We start from the raw sequence: 12,270 nt of genomic DNA, 5'->3' as shown, positions 1-12,270 counted from the left end.
GGGAGGAGATGTGGGGTCAAGTGTATCACTTCCTGCGGTTGCAGGGGAAGGTGCCGGGTGTGGTGGGGCTGGAGGGGAGTGTGGAGCGGACAAGGAAGTCCCGGAGAGAGTGGTCTCTCCGGAAAAGGGTGGGGATGGAAAAATGTTTTGGGTGGTGGGGTCAGATTGTAGATGACGGAAGAGTCGGAGGGTGGTGCATTGTATCCGGAGGTTGGTGGGGTGGTATGTGAGGACTAGGGGGATTCTGCCCATCTCTCCCCATTTATTCCAGAACCCTCACCCCATCCCCCTCTCCGATGAAGGGTCTAGGCCTGAAACGTCAGCTTTTGTGCTCCTAAGATGCTGTTGGCCTGCTGTGTTCATCCAGCTCCACACTTTGTTATCTCGCATTCTCCAGCATCTGCAGTTCCCATTATCTCTTTACACTTCATTGTGTTTGGGTTTTCTGTCCATCCATATACATGGAATGAACAATTATTGTCTTTTTGTCATAAAGTCCTCTTTTCAATTGGTGAAGTTGACCCTACAACCAATGGAAGTTTATTGTTTTGTGAAATATTTCATTATTTTGTTGTGATTGTTAATGTCACCTTATTCGTTCCAAGCATTAGTTGAAATTTTCCAGAATGAAAGTACAAATGGACCGCTCCATCTTTCAGATCAGACGCCACCCGACCCATCCACTCAATACTAGTCCATTGTTCACCTTGGAACCACGTGCTCTACAACCCCGCCCATCCCCTCGGCCGGAAGCGTCCTCATTGGCTGATTGGCAGATAAGACACGCCCCAGCCCGCACAGCATCTCGCTCCGATTGGTCTGTACCCGAAGAGGCGGGATAGAGATGGGCTGCCTTCATAGTTCATTGGCTGTAAGTCAGGGCGCGTGGTCGGTATTGGCTCAACCCGGAACACAATCCCGCGAACACATAGGTTTAGACGACGGCGGGCCCCGCCCACTGTGATTACGTTGTGCCGAAGTCCATTGCTGTTAGCGCCAGAGAGGGAGCGTGGGCCGCCAACATGAAGCATTATGAGGTGAGTGAGGAGCTGGGTGGTGAGTGCACCTTGCACGGGGACCGGAAGCTGATCTACGGCTGTGTTCAATGGGCGACATAGAGATGTGGGGGTTAATACCTCGCTGCCGGATCGACATCATTAGCACAGCGCCTGCGCAACCCATCAACTGCGGGAACGGCGCAAGCGCTGAGTGGGGCCCAGCTGCATCTCCGCCAGTCACTACGCGTGCGCAAAACTGGCTGTCCGTCAGCACGCATGCGTTTAGCCGCTTGCTCCTCGCTACGCATGCGTTTGTCCTTGCTCTCCTCCAGCCACCCCCCCTCCCTATGTCCAAGGCGCATGCGGAGACGGGGGAATGGATAAGGTCCCTATTTAGGGCAGGAGGAGGGAGACCTCAATATCAATGTGTGGCCCTGACAGCAATGTGAATTCCACCATTAACATGCACTCAATGTAGCACATCAACATGAGCTAAGCTCATTCCATGCACTTACAACATGTTGAAACTTCTTCTTTTTCTCTTGTTGGCCAATTTCTCATCACTCACCCACGGTGCCCTTTATGCCAGAATCTTGATTGTGAAATATCAACTGGCAATTTGACAGTGCAAGGCCTCGCAGCTGGAGCTTGCCCCGTTGTTGCTCAACTGCCACACACATAATTGTTCCCTGAAAAACAAAGTCTCTGGTTATGAAATGCCTTTTACACTCAAGTACTTTTGTTTTACTGTTGCACTGCTTTGGAAGAAAACGTGGCTGCTAGTTTGTGCATAGCAGAATTCCCCAGACAGCAAGCAACTGACCAAAGAATGTGATGCAGGTAGATGGATAAATGTTTTTCAGAAAACTAGCGTAACTACCTGGCTGACAACTTATGTTCACATCAGAGGGGATTGGTAGCCTCTTTTTAATATTGCATCCAAAATATAGCACTTGAATTAAAGAATCTGCCTTGTGTCTAGATCTGCTGGTGGGATTGAATCAGTGATGTCTAACTGAACTGAGCCTAAGCTGATGCTGGATTAGTAGAGGATTGAAGGGTTTGCCTAGATTTCTCTAATTTAGGAGCTTTTAAGAACAGTTGTAACAGTCTGGGTAATGCAGTAATTAGAGGATGCTGCGTTGTCAGAGGACCTGTCTTTTTTCGTAAGCTATGGCATCAAAGCAGATTCAGTAGTTCATATTGCTCATTAGCCAAATGCTGGGTGTCTCAGCCAATATTCCTCCCTCAACTGATGTTGCCAAAATGATAATTGATTTCATTTTGGTATCTCTGGGATCTTGTGGTGAGTATGTGTAGTAGTGTAAACATTTTCAGAGTAACTTGCCAGTTACAAGATGCTGATGATTGAGTGAGATGTTGTAGGCTCTCTGTTTTGACTCTGATTCTGTCTTCGCTGGCCTCAGTGTATCCCAGCACCTTTTTGCATCTGTGCTTTGTACCAAAGAGGGGGAAAAAACCTACCAAACTGCAGAGGTATGCAACTACACGGGCTCCAGTTTTACCTGTCCTTGATGTATATCATATAATATCTGAACAAATTCATTTTAAAAAAATCTCCAAAGGATGTTGTTTTGTCTATCACGGTTTGTGGTATAAATGTTGTGAATGAGCACTTTCCAAGAATTTAGTATCATAAAGATAAAGCTGACATGGTCTTACCAGACCATAGGGCCATTCTCTCATTGGAGAGAGAGAGAACTGTTGGTTTGACATGAGGGTCACCACACCTCGGGTGAAGGGAGAAGTTGAGTTCATCATGACAACCTCTGCCAGTGCAGGAAATGAACCCAGACTGTTGGCATCTCTCTGCATCAAATCCACAATATCATTTGTACATTACCAAAGCCTTTTGACCAGCTACCGCATGGAATCTTTGAAAGATTCAAGTAGGTGCTTCCCTGCTTTATACATAGCCTGCACATCTCTTCAAGTAGACAGTCAATTCCATTTTGAATGCTGCTATTGGACCTGCATCTGCAGCTGTTGGGGAGTACCTTCTATATTGTAGCACCATCTGTTCTTTTTCTAAAAAAAACTTTTTCCAATTAACTTAAATCTGTTTTCTCTAATTACTAAAACAGTTTCTCCTTGCAGTATAAGTCTACTCAGCAATTGTAATGATCCAAATTTTCCAGACTTGAAAGTCATGTCTTTAGGAGTAGTCAGCAGATACGTTAACCACCATCCTGTCGACCGCTTCAGCTATAACATGTTGCGTTTGTAATCAGGCTCAATTTCTTGTGTCATAAATGTGCAGTTTATTTGCCTTCTATCTGGGTGAAAGGTGTCAAGCAGGCAGTGCCAACTGTGTGCTGTTCACATACCTGTGGCCTGAGAGACATCCACACAGGTCTGCTGTGCAGGGGAAACAGTGAAGAGAAGTGAGTGTTCCAACAGGCGAATGAAGTATGAAACTGGTTTCAAGACAATATTTGACAGGTTAGCAAACACATCTAATAACCATGTTGCAGCAAGAGCATTTTGTGTTGGGGAAAATCGTGGGGGAAGAAGCAGTTTGCATTGTAGATGATGTCTAAGACCAAACGTATCATGAGAACAGGGTCTAGCTACTGTCCTGAACTCGAGAAGAATGTATCAGATAGAGTCCTTGACGTATCAGAATGGTCACTTTGTTACCAGAAATACTGTGTGTACTTATACATATTTAAACAGGCCACAGGGAACCCTGAGTCCAGCAAAGATTTCGGAGGAACATCTAATTGGTGCAGCTGCTTTATGGAATGAAAACAGTCCAGTGTTGCAGGAAACTAAAGTCATTCAGATCTTAGTGTTAAAATTATCAGTTTCAAGCAATTCTTCATCATCGAGCAGCGTCAAAATCACTAGTATAGCATAGTCTGAATGTTTATGTGCTAGCCCTTTGCAAATTCAATTCTTCATGTCTGTTATTTTGCCAACTGCGAATCTAATGTTTGATTATCTACTGTTTTGAAGAATACAGTAGTTCCTGGAGTAAATATTTGCAGCTCATGTAGCGTGTGCCACCAATTTGAGACGTTTTCCAGGAATGTGACCTTGTGATTGGTGGGACTTTCGTGTTCCTGTTAAATCATTGTCAGCAACATGGATAAAACAGGCATAAATTTTGATTATTCCCATCAGCAGGACTGTGGAGTGGAAAGGTTCGAAAACTGTTTTAAGGAAATATCATAGAACGTGAAAAGCCATATGGCCTGTATGACCAACTGAACAACATTAAAACAGGTGCAAAAATCACATTCCCTGCAGGAGATCTCCTGCATGACCATGACGTGGTTTTGACAGGTAACAATGTGAAGTTATGGATTGATAAATTTTGAGAAGTAGGTGACCTACTTAAAGAATGCACTCCATTCATGTGAGACATATTCACATCCCACACTAATGAGATTAGGTATTATTTCTGAATATAAGCATCTTAAATTCCAGTTACCCCAAGGATCAAATGTTTGTAGTTGTAAATTTGTGTCTCAAGTCATTAGAGCATCATGTTTTTGCTGAATGGAATAGGTGAATGTTTGATGGAATAAGTTGAGGTATGCGTCTGTTCTAATTGATGTTTGTGTGAGTTTGTCATCAAATTGTGGGGTGCTGTTAGTGCACGTTTGGTCATCAAATCATTCACAATTTCAGTAAATGCCAATTCAGCAGATGGAGATGATGATTATTTGTTCAGATGGACAATTTTGAAGCTAAAGCGCCATATTTGCTCCAAAGGGGTATACTTCAGAGCAAATAGCCACAGGGATTTGATTAATTTGATATAGGGGTTGGGAGGTCATGATGTCGCTGTATAGGATATTGATTAGGCCAATTCTGGAATATGGCAAGCAATTCTGATCTCCCTTCTATAGCAAAGATGTTGTAAAACTTGAAAGGGTTCAGGAAAGAATTACAGTGATGTTGCCAGAGTTGGAGGGTTTCAGTTTTGCGAGAGGCTGAATAAACTGGGACTATTTTCCCTGGAGTGTTGGATGCTGAGGGGTGACCTTATGGAGGTTTATAAAATCATGAGTAGCATGGATAAAGTGAATAGGCAAGGCCTTTACCCCTAAGGTAGAGGAAGTCCAGCAGTAGAGGGCATAGGTTTAAGGTGAGAGGGGAAAGATTTAAAAGGGACCTAAGGGGCACTTTTTCACACAGCATGTGTGGAATATAAATGAAGAAATCCACCACCAAATTAACCAGTCACTCAATGAATAAATTTAAGTATGGCAATAACAAAAAATATAAGTGGGGAGACTAAATCAGAATAGTGTTGGATGGGGAAGATAATGCCCAGCCCCCAACTCTCCCTGAAAGATCAGAGGATACTGACAGAGACAGTGTGTAAATGGAATGAGCTGCCAGAGGACGTGGTGGTGGCTGGCACAGTTACAACATTTCAAAAGGCATCTGCCTGGGTACTTGAATAGGAGGGGTTTAGAGGCATTTGGCCAAATGCTGGTAAATGGGATGAGATTAATTTAGGAAATCTAGTTGGCGTGGACAAGTTGGACAGAAGGGTCTGTTTCCGTGTGTACGTCTCTGTGACTCTATACTTGTTATGTCAGATGTTGTCGACCAATGAAATTGGTAATTTTGAGAGAGCATTTTGTTGTGCTTAAGTGTTAAAATTAGATTTTTTAAAAAATGTAAGCCTGTTTTCAGGGCGAAATGGAACAACCCCGGGGTTGATTTAGAGCAGGTGATGTTTGTTGGCTTTTGTAGTTCAGGTTGGGTAAATAGAGGCTAAGGATGGGTTCAAAGGAATTTTGTGACTCATGGTGTCCCTATCTCCGAGCTAGGAGACTCGAGCTCAAGTTCCACCCGGTCCAGAGGTGTGCATAACATCTCTGAAAAGATTGATTTAAAAATATCTAAAAATCATGAGGCAAGTTACCTTTTAATTTTTAGTAAAACAAATTGGAGATGGGTTCAAGGGAATCATGTGGTGTGATAGTCATTAGTTAAATAGGTTACTTTGTGGTGAGCACCTCAATATTAAAGAGAGCTGATTTCTTCCCTCCTTTGTTCCTCCACTTTTTTATTTGTCATTGCTAGACTGCTTTTGGTGGGTAGTGTTAGTTGTTTGTTTCCAATGAAGTGAGTGAGAGTTTTGCTGGTGGATTTGCAAAAGCAAAAGGGTGGTGAGCCAAAGATAACCAAGTGTGAAGCTGGATGAACACAGCAGGCCAAGCAGCAGCTCAGGAGCATAAAAGCTGACGTTTCGGGCCTAGACCCTTCATCCTCCCTGAAGTTGGTCCAGTGGTGAGCCCTATCTGCAGAGAGGGCCAGGCGGGTCATAGGATCTCCTCATGGCATAAAGCAGCCATCAACCAGGCCCAGGCAGCGGGCTGTGGAGAGATCTGCCCCTCTTCCGAGGCTATGTTTGTGCCTGTGTGCCCTTGGAGAGGAAGCACACTGTGTCCGTCAGTATTCTCTGATGTATCAGAGAGAGTTGGAATCTGGGAATTATCTTCCCCCTTCAACACTATTTTAATTTGGTTTCACCCTCCCCACCCCCGCCATCGTTTTTATTTTGCTATTCTAACACTTCAGTTTATTCAGAGTGATTCATTAATTTGATGGTTGGATTTCTTTCAATTAAAATTAAGAGTTGGGTTCTTCGAGTTAGGAGTGGGCTGTTGGTCAGGGAAGGGTGGACAATGGGGTTTGTGTTCATCTAAAGATTGACAATGCCAGCTCTTATAAATCTCCAGAGTCTTTCCACTAGTTCGACAAGTGGGCACCATTGTGTTAAACAACATTTATCTTTATGTAGTCAGCTTAATTCAATGAATTATTCTGCATTAATATGGATTACTGCCATTGTGTTTTTTTTCTGGTTTCAAAGAGCTGCAGCAACTCAGCAGGTCTGGCAGCATCTGTGGTTTAAAAAAAAACAGTCAGTATTTCTCTCCACAGATGCTGCCAGACCTGCTGAGTTTCTCCAGCAATTTCTGTTCTGTTTACATTTTATATTTGTGCATGGATAGCCTCACTTTAACGTTCAGAGGCTTTGAATGTTGACTCGTACACTGTCATCGACAGTAATTATTCTTATTAAAATTTGGACAGTTTTGAACTTTGGAGAAAAGAGAGATCAAAACAACGATTCTTTATAAAGGAGGAAGACTGAGAAAGGTAGTGACCACGTGGGAAGTGATTCAAATGGAGTAGGAAACCTACACTACTGTCTTATCCAACAGTGATTATGCACAACTGTTGACTTGTTTCAAGTGTCTCTGGACATCTGAGTTGCTTCTGAGAAAAATAAACAAACGGTGAAATTCACAGCTAACCTTGGAGAAATCTGTGTGTGGGCACTCACAGCAGTGGAGAAGTTAAGTGGCTTTTTTAAAAGTGTAACCTTACTGTCTTTCCTTTGTAACTCTACAATAGTGAGTAGAATGGAGGTTTTTTTAAAAATCATGTTTCTATTGAGATCTGTCTCTTGATTAAGCTTTAAAAATATAAAAACATAGGTACCAAGTCAGCCTGTAGCACTGCTTTTAAAGCAGTAAGATTGTGCTATTTTCTGGGTTTGTAGATTTATGTGCAGAGATGGTCTTTAGTAGAGCTATGTGCTCTTCCTGTTGTATGTGGGAGATTAAGGAGCACTTCCATGTTACTGATGATGAAGTCTGCAGCAAGTGTGTTTGGTTGGGAATCAGTCAGATCGCACGGTTCGGTTGGAGTGCCAGTTAGAGACAGAGGAATTTACAGGGGCTGGGGGGTGTGATGGATGGTAGTGGGGTGCGGTGGGGGGTGGGGTGGTATCAAGAAAGGAGGGGCATGGCATTTTTGATTAGGGATAACATTACAGCTGTACTTAGGGAGGATATTCCTGGCAAGTTATTTGGGTAGAACTAAGAAATATGAAAAGCGTGATCACCTTTATTGGGATTGTACTGTAGACCCCCCCAAATCGTCAGTGGGAAATTGAGAATGAAATTTGTAAGGAGATCTCATTTATCTGTAAGGATAATAGAGTGGTAATGGTTGGGGGGGCGGGGTTTAACTTTCCAAACAGTCTGAGACTGCCATAGTATTAACGGCTTGGATGGTGAGGAGTTTGTGTCTGCGAAAGAATTTTCTTTTGCAGTACATGGATGTACCTACTGGAGAAGGTGCAGAACATGACCTACTGTTGGGAAATAAGGCAGGGCAGGTAACTGAGTGTCAGTGAGGGAGCATGTTGGGGCCAGTGATCATAATTCTGTTAGTTTTAAAATAGTGATGGAAGAGGATAGGCTGGATCTAAAAGTTGAAGCTCTAAATCGGAGTAGGGTCAATTTTGATGTTATTAGGCAAGAACTTTCAAAAGTTGGGGGCAGATGTTCACAGGTAAAGGAGTGGCTGGTAAAAACGAGATAACAAGAGTCTGTAGATAGCATGCTCCTGTTTGGGTAAGGGGCAAGGCTTGTAGATGTAGGGACTGCTCGATGATGAGAGAAATTGAGATTTTGTTCAAGAATATAAAGGAAGGATATTTCCAGTATAGGCAGTAGAAATTGAGTGACTCCCTAGAAGAGTAAAAGGGCAGTAGGGGTATATTTAAGAGGGAAATCAGAAGGGCAAAAAGGTGACATGAGATAGCTTTGGTAAATAGGGTTAAGAAGAATCCAAAGGGATTCTACAAATACAGTAAGGACAAAAGGGTAACAAGGAAGAGAATAGGGTCCCAGAAAGATCAGCAAGGCCACCTTTGTGTGGAATTGCAGGAGATGGGAGAGATAGTAAACAAGTATTTTGCATCAGTGTTTACTGTGGAGAAGAATGTGGAGAAATAATTAGGGAAATCTTGAAAAACGTGCATATTACGGTGGGGGAGGTGCTGGAGGTCTTAAAAAGTTGAACACCAAAAGGTGGATAAATCCCCAGGACCTGATCAGGTCTACCCTAGAACTCCAGGAAGCTAGGGGAGTGATCGCTAGGCCCCTTGCTGAGGTATTTATCACTGATAGCCACCGGTGAGGTGCCAGAAGACTGGAGGATGGCTGATGTGGTGCCACTATTTAAGAAAGAGGGTATGGAAAAGCCAGGTTTCTAAAGACCAGTGAGCCTGACATCGGTAGTGGGTTGGTTATTGGAGGGAATCCTGAGGGGCAGGATTGGTATGTATTTTGAAAACTAAGGACTGATTAGTGATAGTCATCATGGTTTTGTGTGTGGGAAATTGTGTCTCACTAACTTGATTGAGGTTTTTGAACAAATAATGAACAGGATTGATGAGGTCAGAGCGATGGATGTGATCTATATGGATGTCAGTAAGGTGTTCAACAATGTTCCTCAGTAGATTGGTTAATAAGTTTTTAGATCACACGGAATACAGGAAGAACTAGCTATTTGGATAGAGAATTGTCTTGAAGGTAGAAGACAGAGGGTGGTGGAGAATTGCTTTTTAGACTGGAGATCTCTGACCAATGGTGTACCACAAGGATCGGTCCTGGGTTCCGCTGCTTTATGTCATTTATATAAAATGATTTGGATGTTAGCATAGGAGGTATGGTTGATAAGTTTGCAGATGGCACCAAAATTGGAGGTGTAGTGGGCAGTGAAGGTTACCTCAGTACAATGAGAACTTGATCATATGGTCCAATGAGCTGAGGAGTGGCAGATGGAGTTTAATTTGGATAAATGTGAGGTGCTGCATAATGGAAAGGCAAATCAGGGCAGGACTCACACACTGAATGTAAGGTCCTGGGGAGCGTTGCTGAACAAAGAGACTTTGAGGTGCAAGTTCATAGTTCCTTGAAAGTGGAGCTGCAGGTAGACAGGATAGTGAAGAGGGCATTTGGTACACTTGCCTTTATTGGTCAGTGCATTGAGCACAGGAGTTGGGAGGGTCATGTTGTGGCTGTAGAGGATATTGTTTAGGCTACTATTGGAATGCTGCATGCAATTCTCATCTTGCTATAGGAAGGATGTTGTGAAACTTGAAAGGGATCAGAAAAGATTTACAGGGATGTTCTTAGAATTGGAGGGTTTCAGCTGTAGGTAGCGGCTGAATAGGCTGGGGCTATTTTCCTTGAAGTGTCGAAGGCTGACAGGTGATCTTTATAGAGGTTTATAAAATCATGAGGGGCAAAACTAGAGGGCATAGGTTTAAGCTGAGAGAAGAAAGATTTAAAAGGGACCTAACGGGCAACTTTTTCGCGCACACACACACACACACACACACACACACACACACACACACACACACAACGTGTGTGTGTAGAATGAACTGCTTGAGTAAGTGGTGGAAGCTGATACAATTACAACATTTAGAAGACATCTGGATGAGTACATGAATGGGAATAGTTTACAGGGAATTGGACCAAATGCTGGCAGGTAGCACTAGAATATCTGGACGAGTTGGATCAAAGAGTCTATTTATGTGCAGTTAAGTCTAAGATTTGCCTTTCCATTAAAGATCCCATTAAGATCTGTACTGTACTGCTTGTCTTGGCTGTAGCTCAGGGTTAGTGTTGGCCTCGGGTTCAAGTTTCGCTCCTGAAACCTGAGCTCACAATATAAGCCAGCAGTCCTATACTGAAGGAAATGGTACTTTTGAGATGAAATGATGATTCTCCTGCCCTGTCTCTGGATAATGTAAACTGTGCCAATATACTCTTCAAAGGAGAACGAGATGTACTTCTGTCAATCTGTAGATCGTTCTGCCATTTTCCTGCTTTTGCGTTTGTGCAGAGCAGGCTCTGATAAATAGAACCTTGCAGAACACCACTGTATCCCCATGGTGTTTCACCTGTCTGGTAATTGCCTGTGATGACTGGTTGGAACAGGGAGGAAGCGATGCCTGAAAATACGCACCCACTGTGACCATTCATGTTGGAGAGACAATTAACATAGCAAAATGCTGAGTTCCATATTACGAAGGTAGTGATGTATCTGATCTGTGAAATAAATAGGCTGCTACCATGCAAATCATCATGAAGCTGCCGGAATGCCATGAAGACCAGGTGATCCAATTATATCCCTTTTTAGGGAGGGAAAACTGACATTATTATCTGGTAAGGGCCCCAAGCCTAAACGCAGTTGGCACTTAAACTGCCCTGTAAAGTGGTCAAGTCAGCCAGCAGCTAAAGATGGTTTGTCATCATCTCCACTTGCAGCTGGGGGTGGACAAGGAGTGTTGGATATAGCACGTGACTAATAGTGAGCAGCTGCCCAGTGCAACAGCTTGTACTTCAGTACCTGTGACTCTGCACTGTTGGGCTGCACCTTGAGTAATGTGCCCAGTTTCTACTGCGCAGAGGCTTTGGTGTTCATGCCTGGCCTGCATAAGAAATAGAAGCAGGAGCAGGAGCAGGCCACTCACTCCTTGGCATCTGCTCCACCATTCAATCGGGTCATGGCTGATCCAACATTCCTGACTATCCTCAAACTTGATAACAAAGTGTGGAGCTGGATGAACGCAGCAGGCCAAGCAGCATCTCAGGAGCACAAAAGCTGACGTTTCGGGCCTAGACCCTTCATCAGAGAGGGGGATGGGGAGAGGGAACTGGAATAAATAGGGAGAGAGGGGGAGGCGGACCCAAGATGGAGAGTGTATCTTCTTTACTCTCCATCTTCGGCCCGCCTCCCCCTCTCTCCCTATTTATTCCAGAACCCTCTCCCCATCCCCCTTTTCTGATGAAGGGTCTAGGCCCGAAACGTCAGCTTTTGTGCTCCTGAGATGCTGCTTGGCCTGCTGTGTTCATCCAGCTCCACACTTTGTTATCTTGGATTCTCCAGCATCTGCAGTTCCTATTGTCACTGATACAATTTTATCCTCAAACATGCCTGTGTTTTCCCACAACCCTTGATTTTCCCAACTGATAAAGAATCCATCCACCTCCATCTTAAATATCTTCTGGCACCAGCTCTCTGGCAATTAGTTCCAAGGACACTCAACCCTCAGAAGAAATTCCTCCACTTTTCAGTCTGAAAGTGGTATCTCTTTATTCTCAGACCATGCCCTTTGGTCTGAGGATCTATCATGAGGGGAAGCAAGCTCTCAGCACTTACCCTGTCAAGCCCCTTAAGAAATCTACATGTTTCAATGAGATCATCTCTCATTCTTCTAAAATCCAGTGAGTAAAGTCCCAACCTGTTTATCCTTTGCTCATAAGACAGTCCCTCCATACCAGGGATGATCATGATGAACCTTCTCTGAACTACCTCCAATAAAATGATACCTTTCCTTAAATAAGAGAACCAAAACTGCTCTCAGCTTTCCAGTTGTGGTCTCACCAGCCCCTTGTACAGTTGCAGTAAGAAT

The 12,270-nt window shown here is 43.7% G+C and overlaps 1 protein-coding gene across 1 annotated transcript in view; it reads left to right on the top strand.

The window, feature by feature from the left end:
• Nucleotides 1-907: 907 nt before the first annotated feature.
• The window catches only part of tecrb (trans-2,3-enoyl-CoA reductase b), a 74,370-nt gene continuing 63,007 nt past the window's right edge, over nt 908-12,270 (top strand). Inside the window, exon 1 of the mRNA XM_048522041.2 lies at nt 908-1,037. Coding sequence (XP_048377998.1) covers nt 1,023-1,037 — 15 coding nt within the window. The 5' untranslated portion in view covers nt 908-1,022. The remainder of the gene's footprint in view (nt 1,038-12,270) is intronic.

Source organism: Stegostoma tigrinum, chromosome 35 (assembly GCF_030684315.1).
Source record: "Stegostoma tigrinum isolate sSteTig4 chromosome 35, sSteTig4.hap1, whole genome shotgun sequence".
NCBI classification, from domain to species: domain Eukaryota; kingdom Metazoa; phylum Chordata; class Chondrichthyes; order Orectolobiformes; family Stegostomatidae; genus Stegostoma; species Stegostoma tigrinum.
Note: the sequence above shows the minus strand (reverse complement) of the source record. Positions and strands in the feature narration are given on the sequence as shown.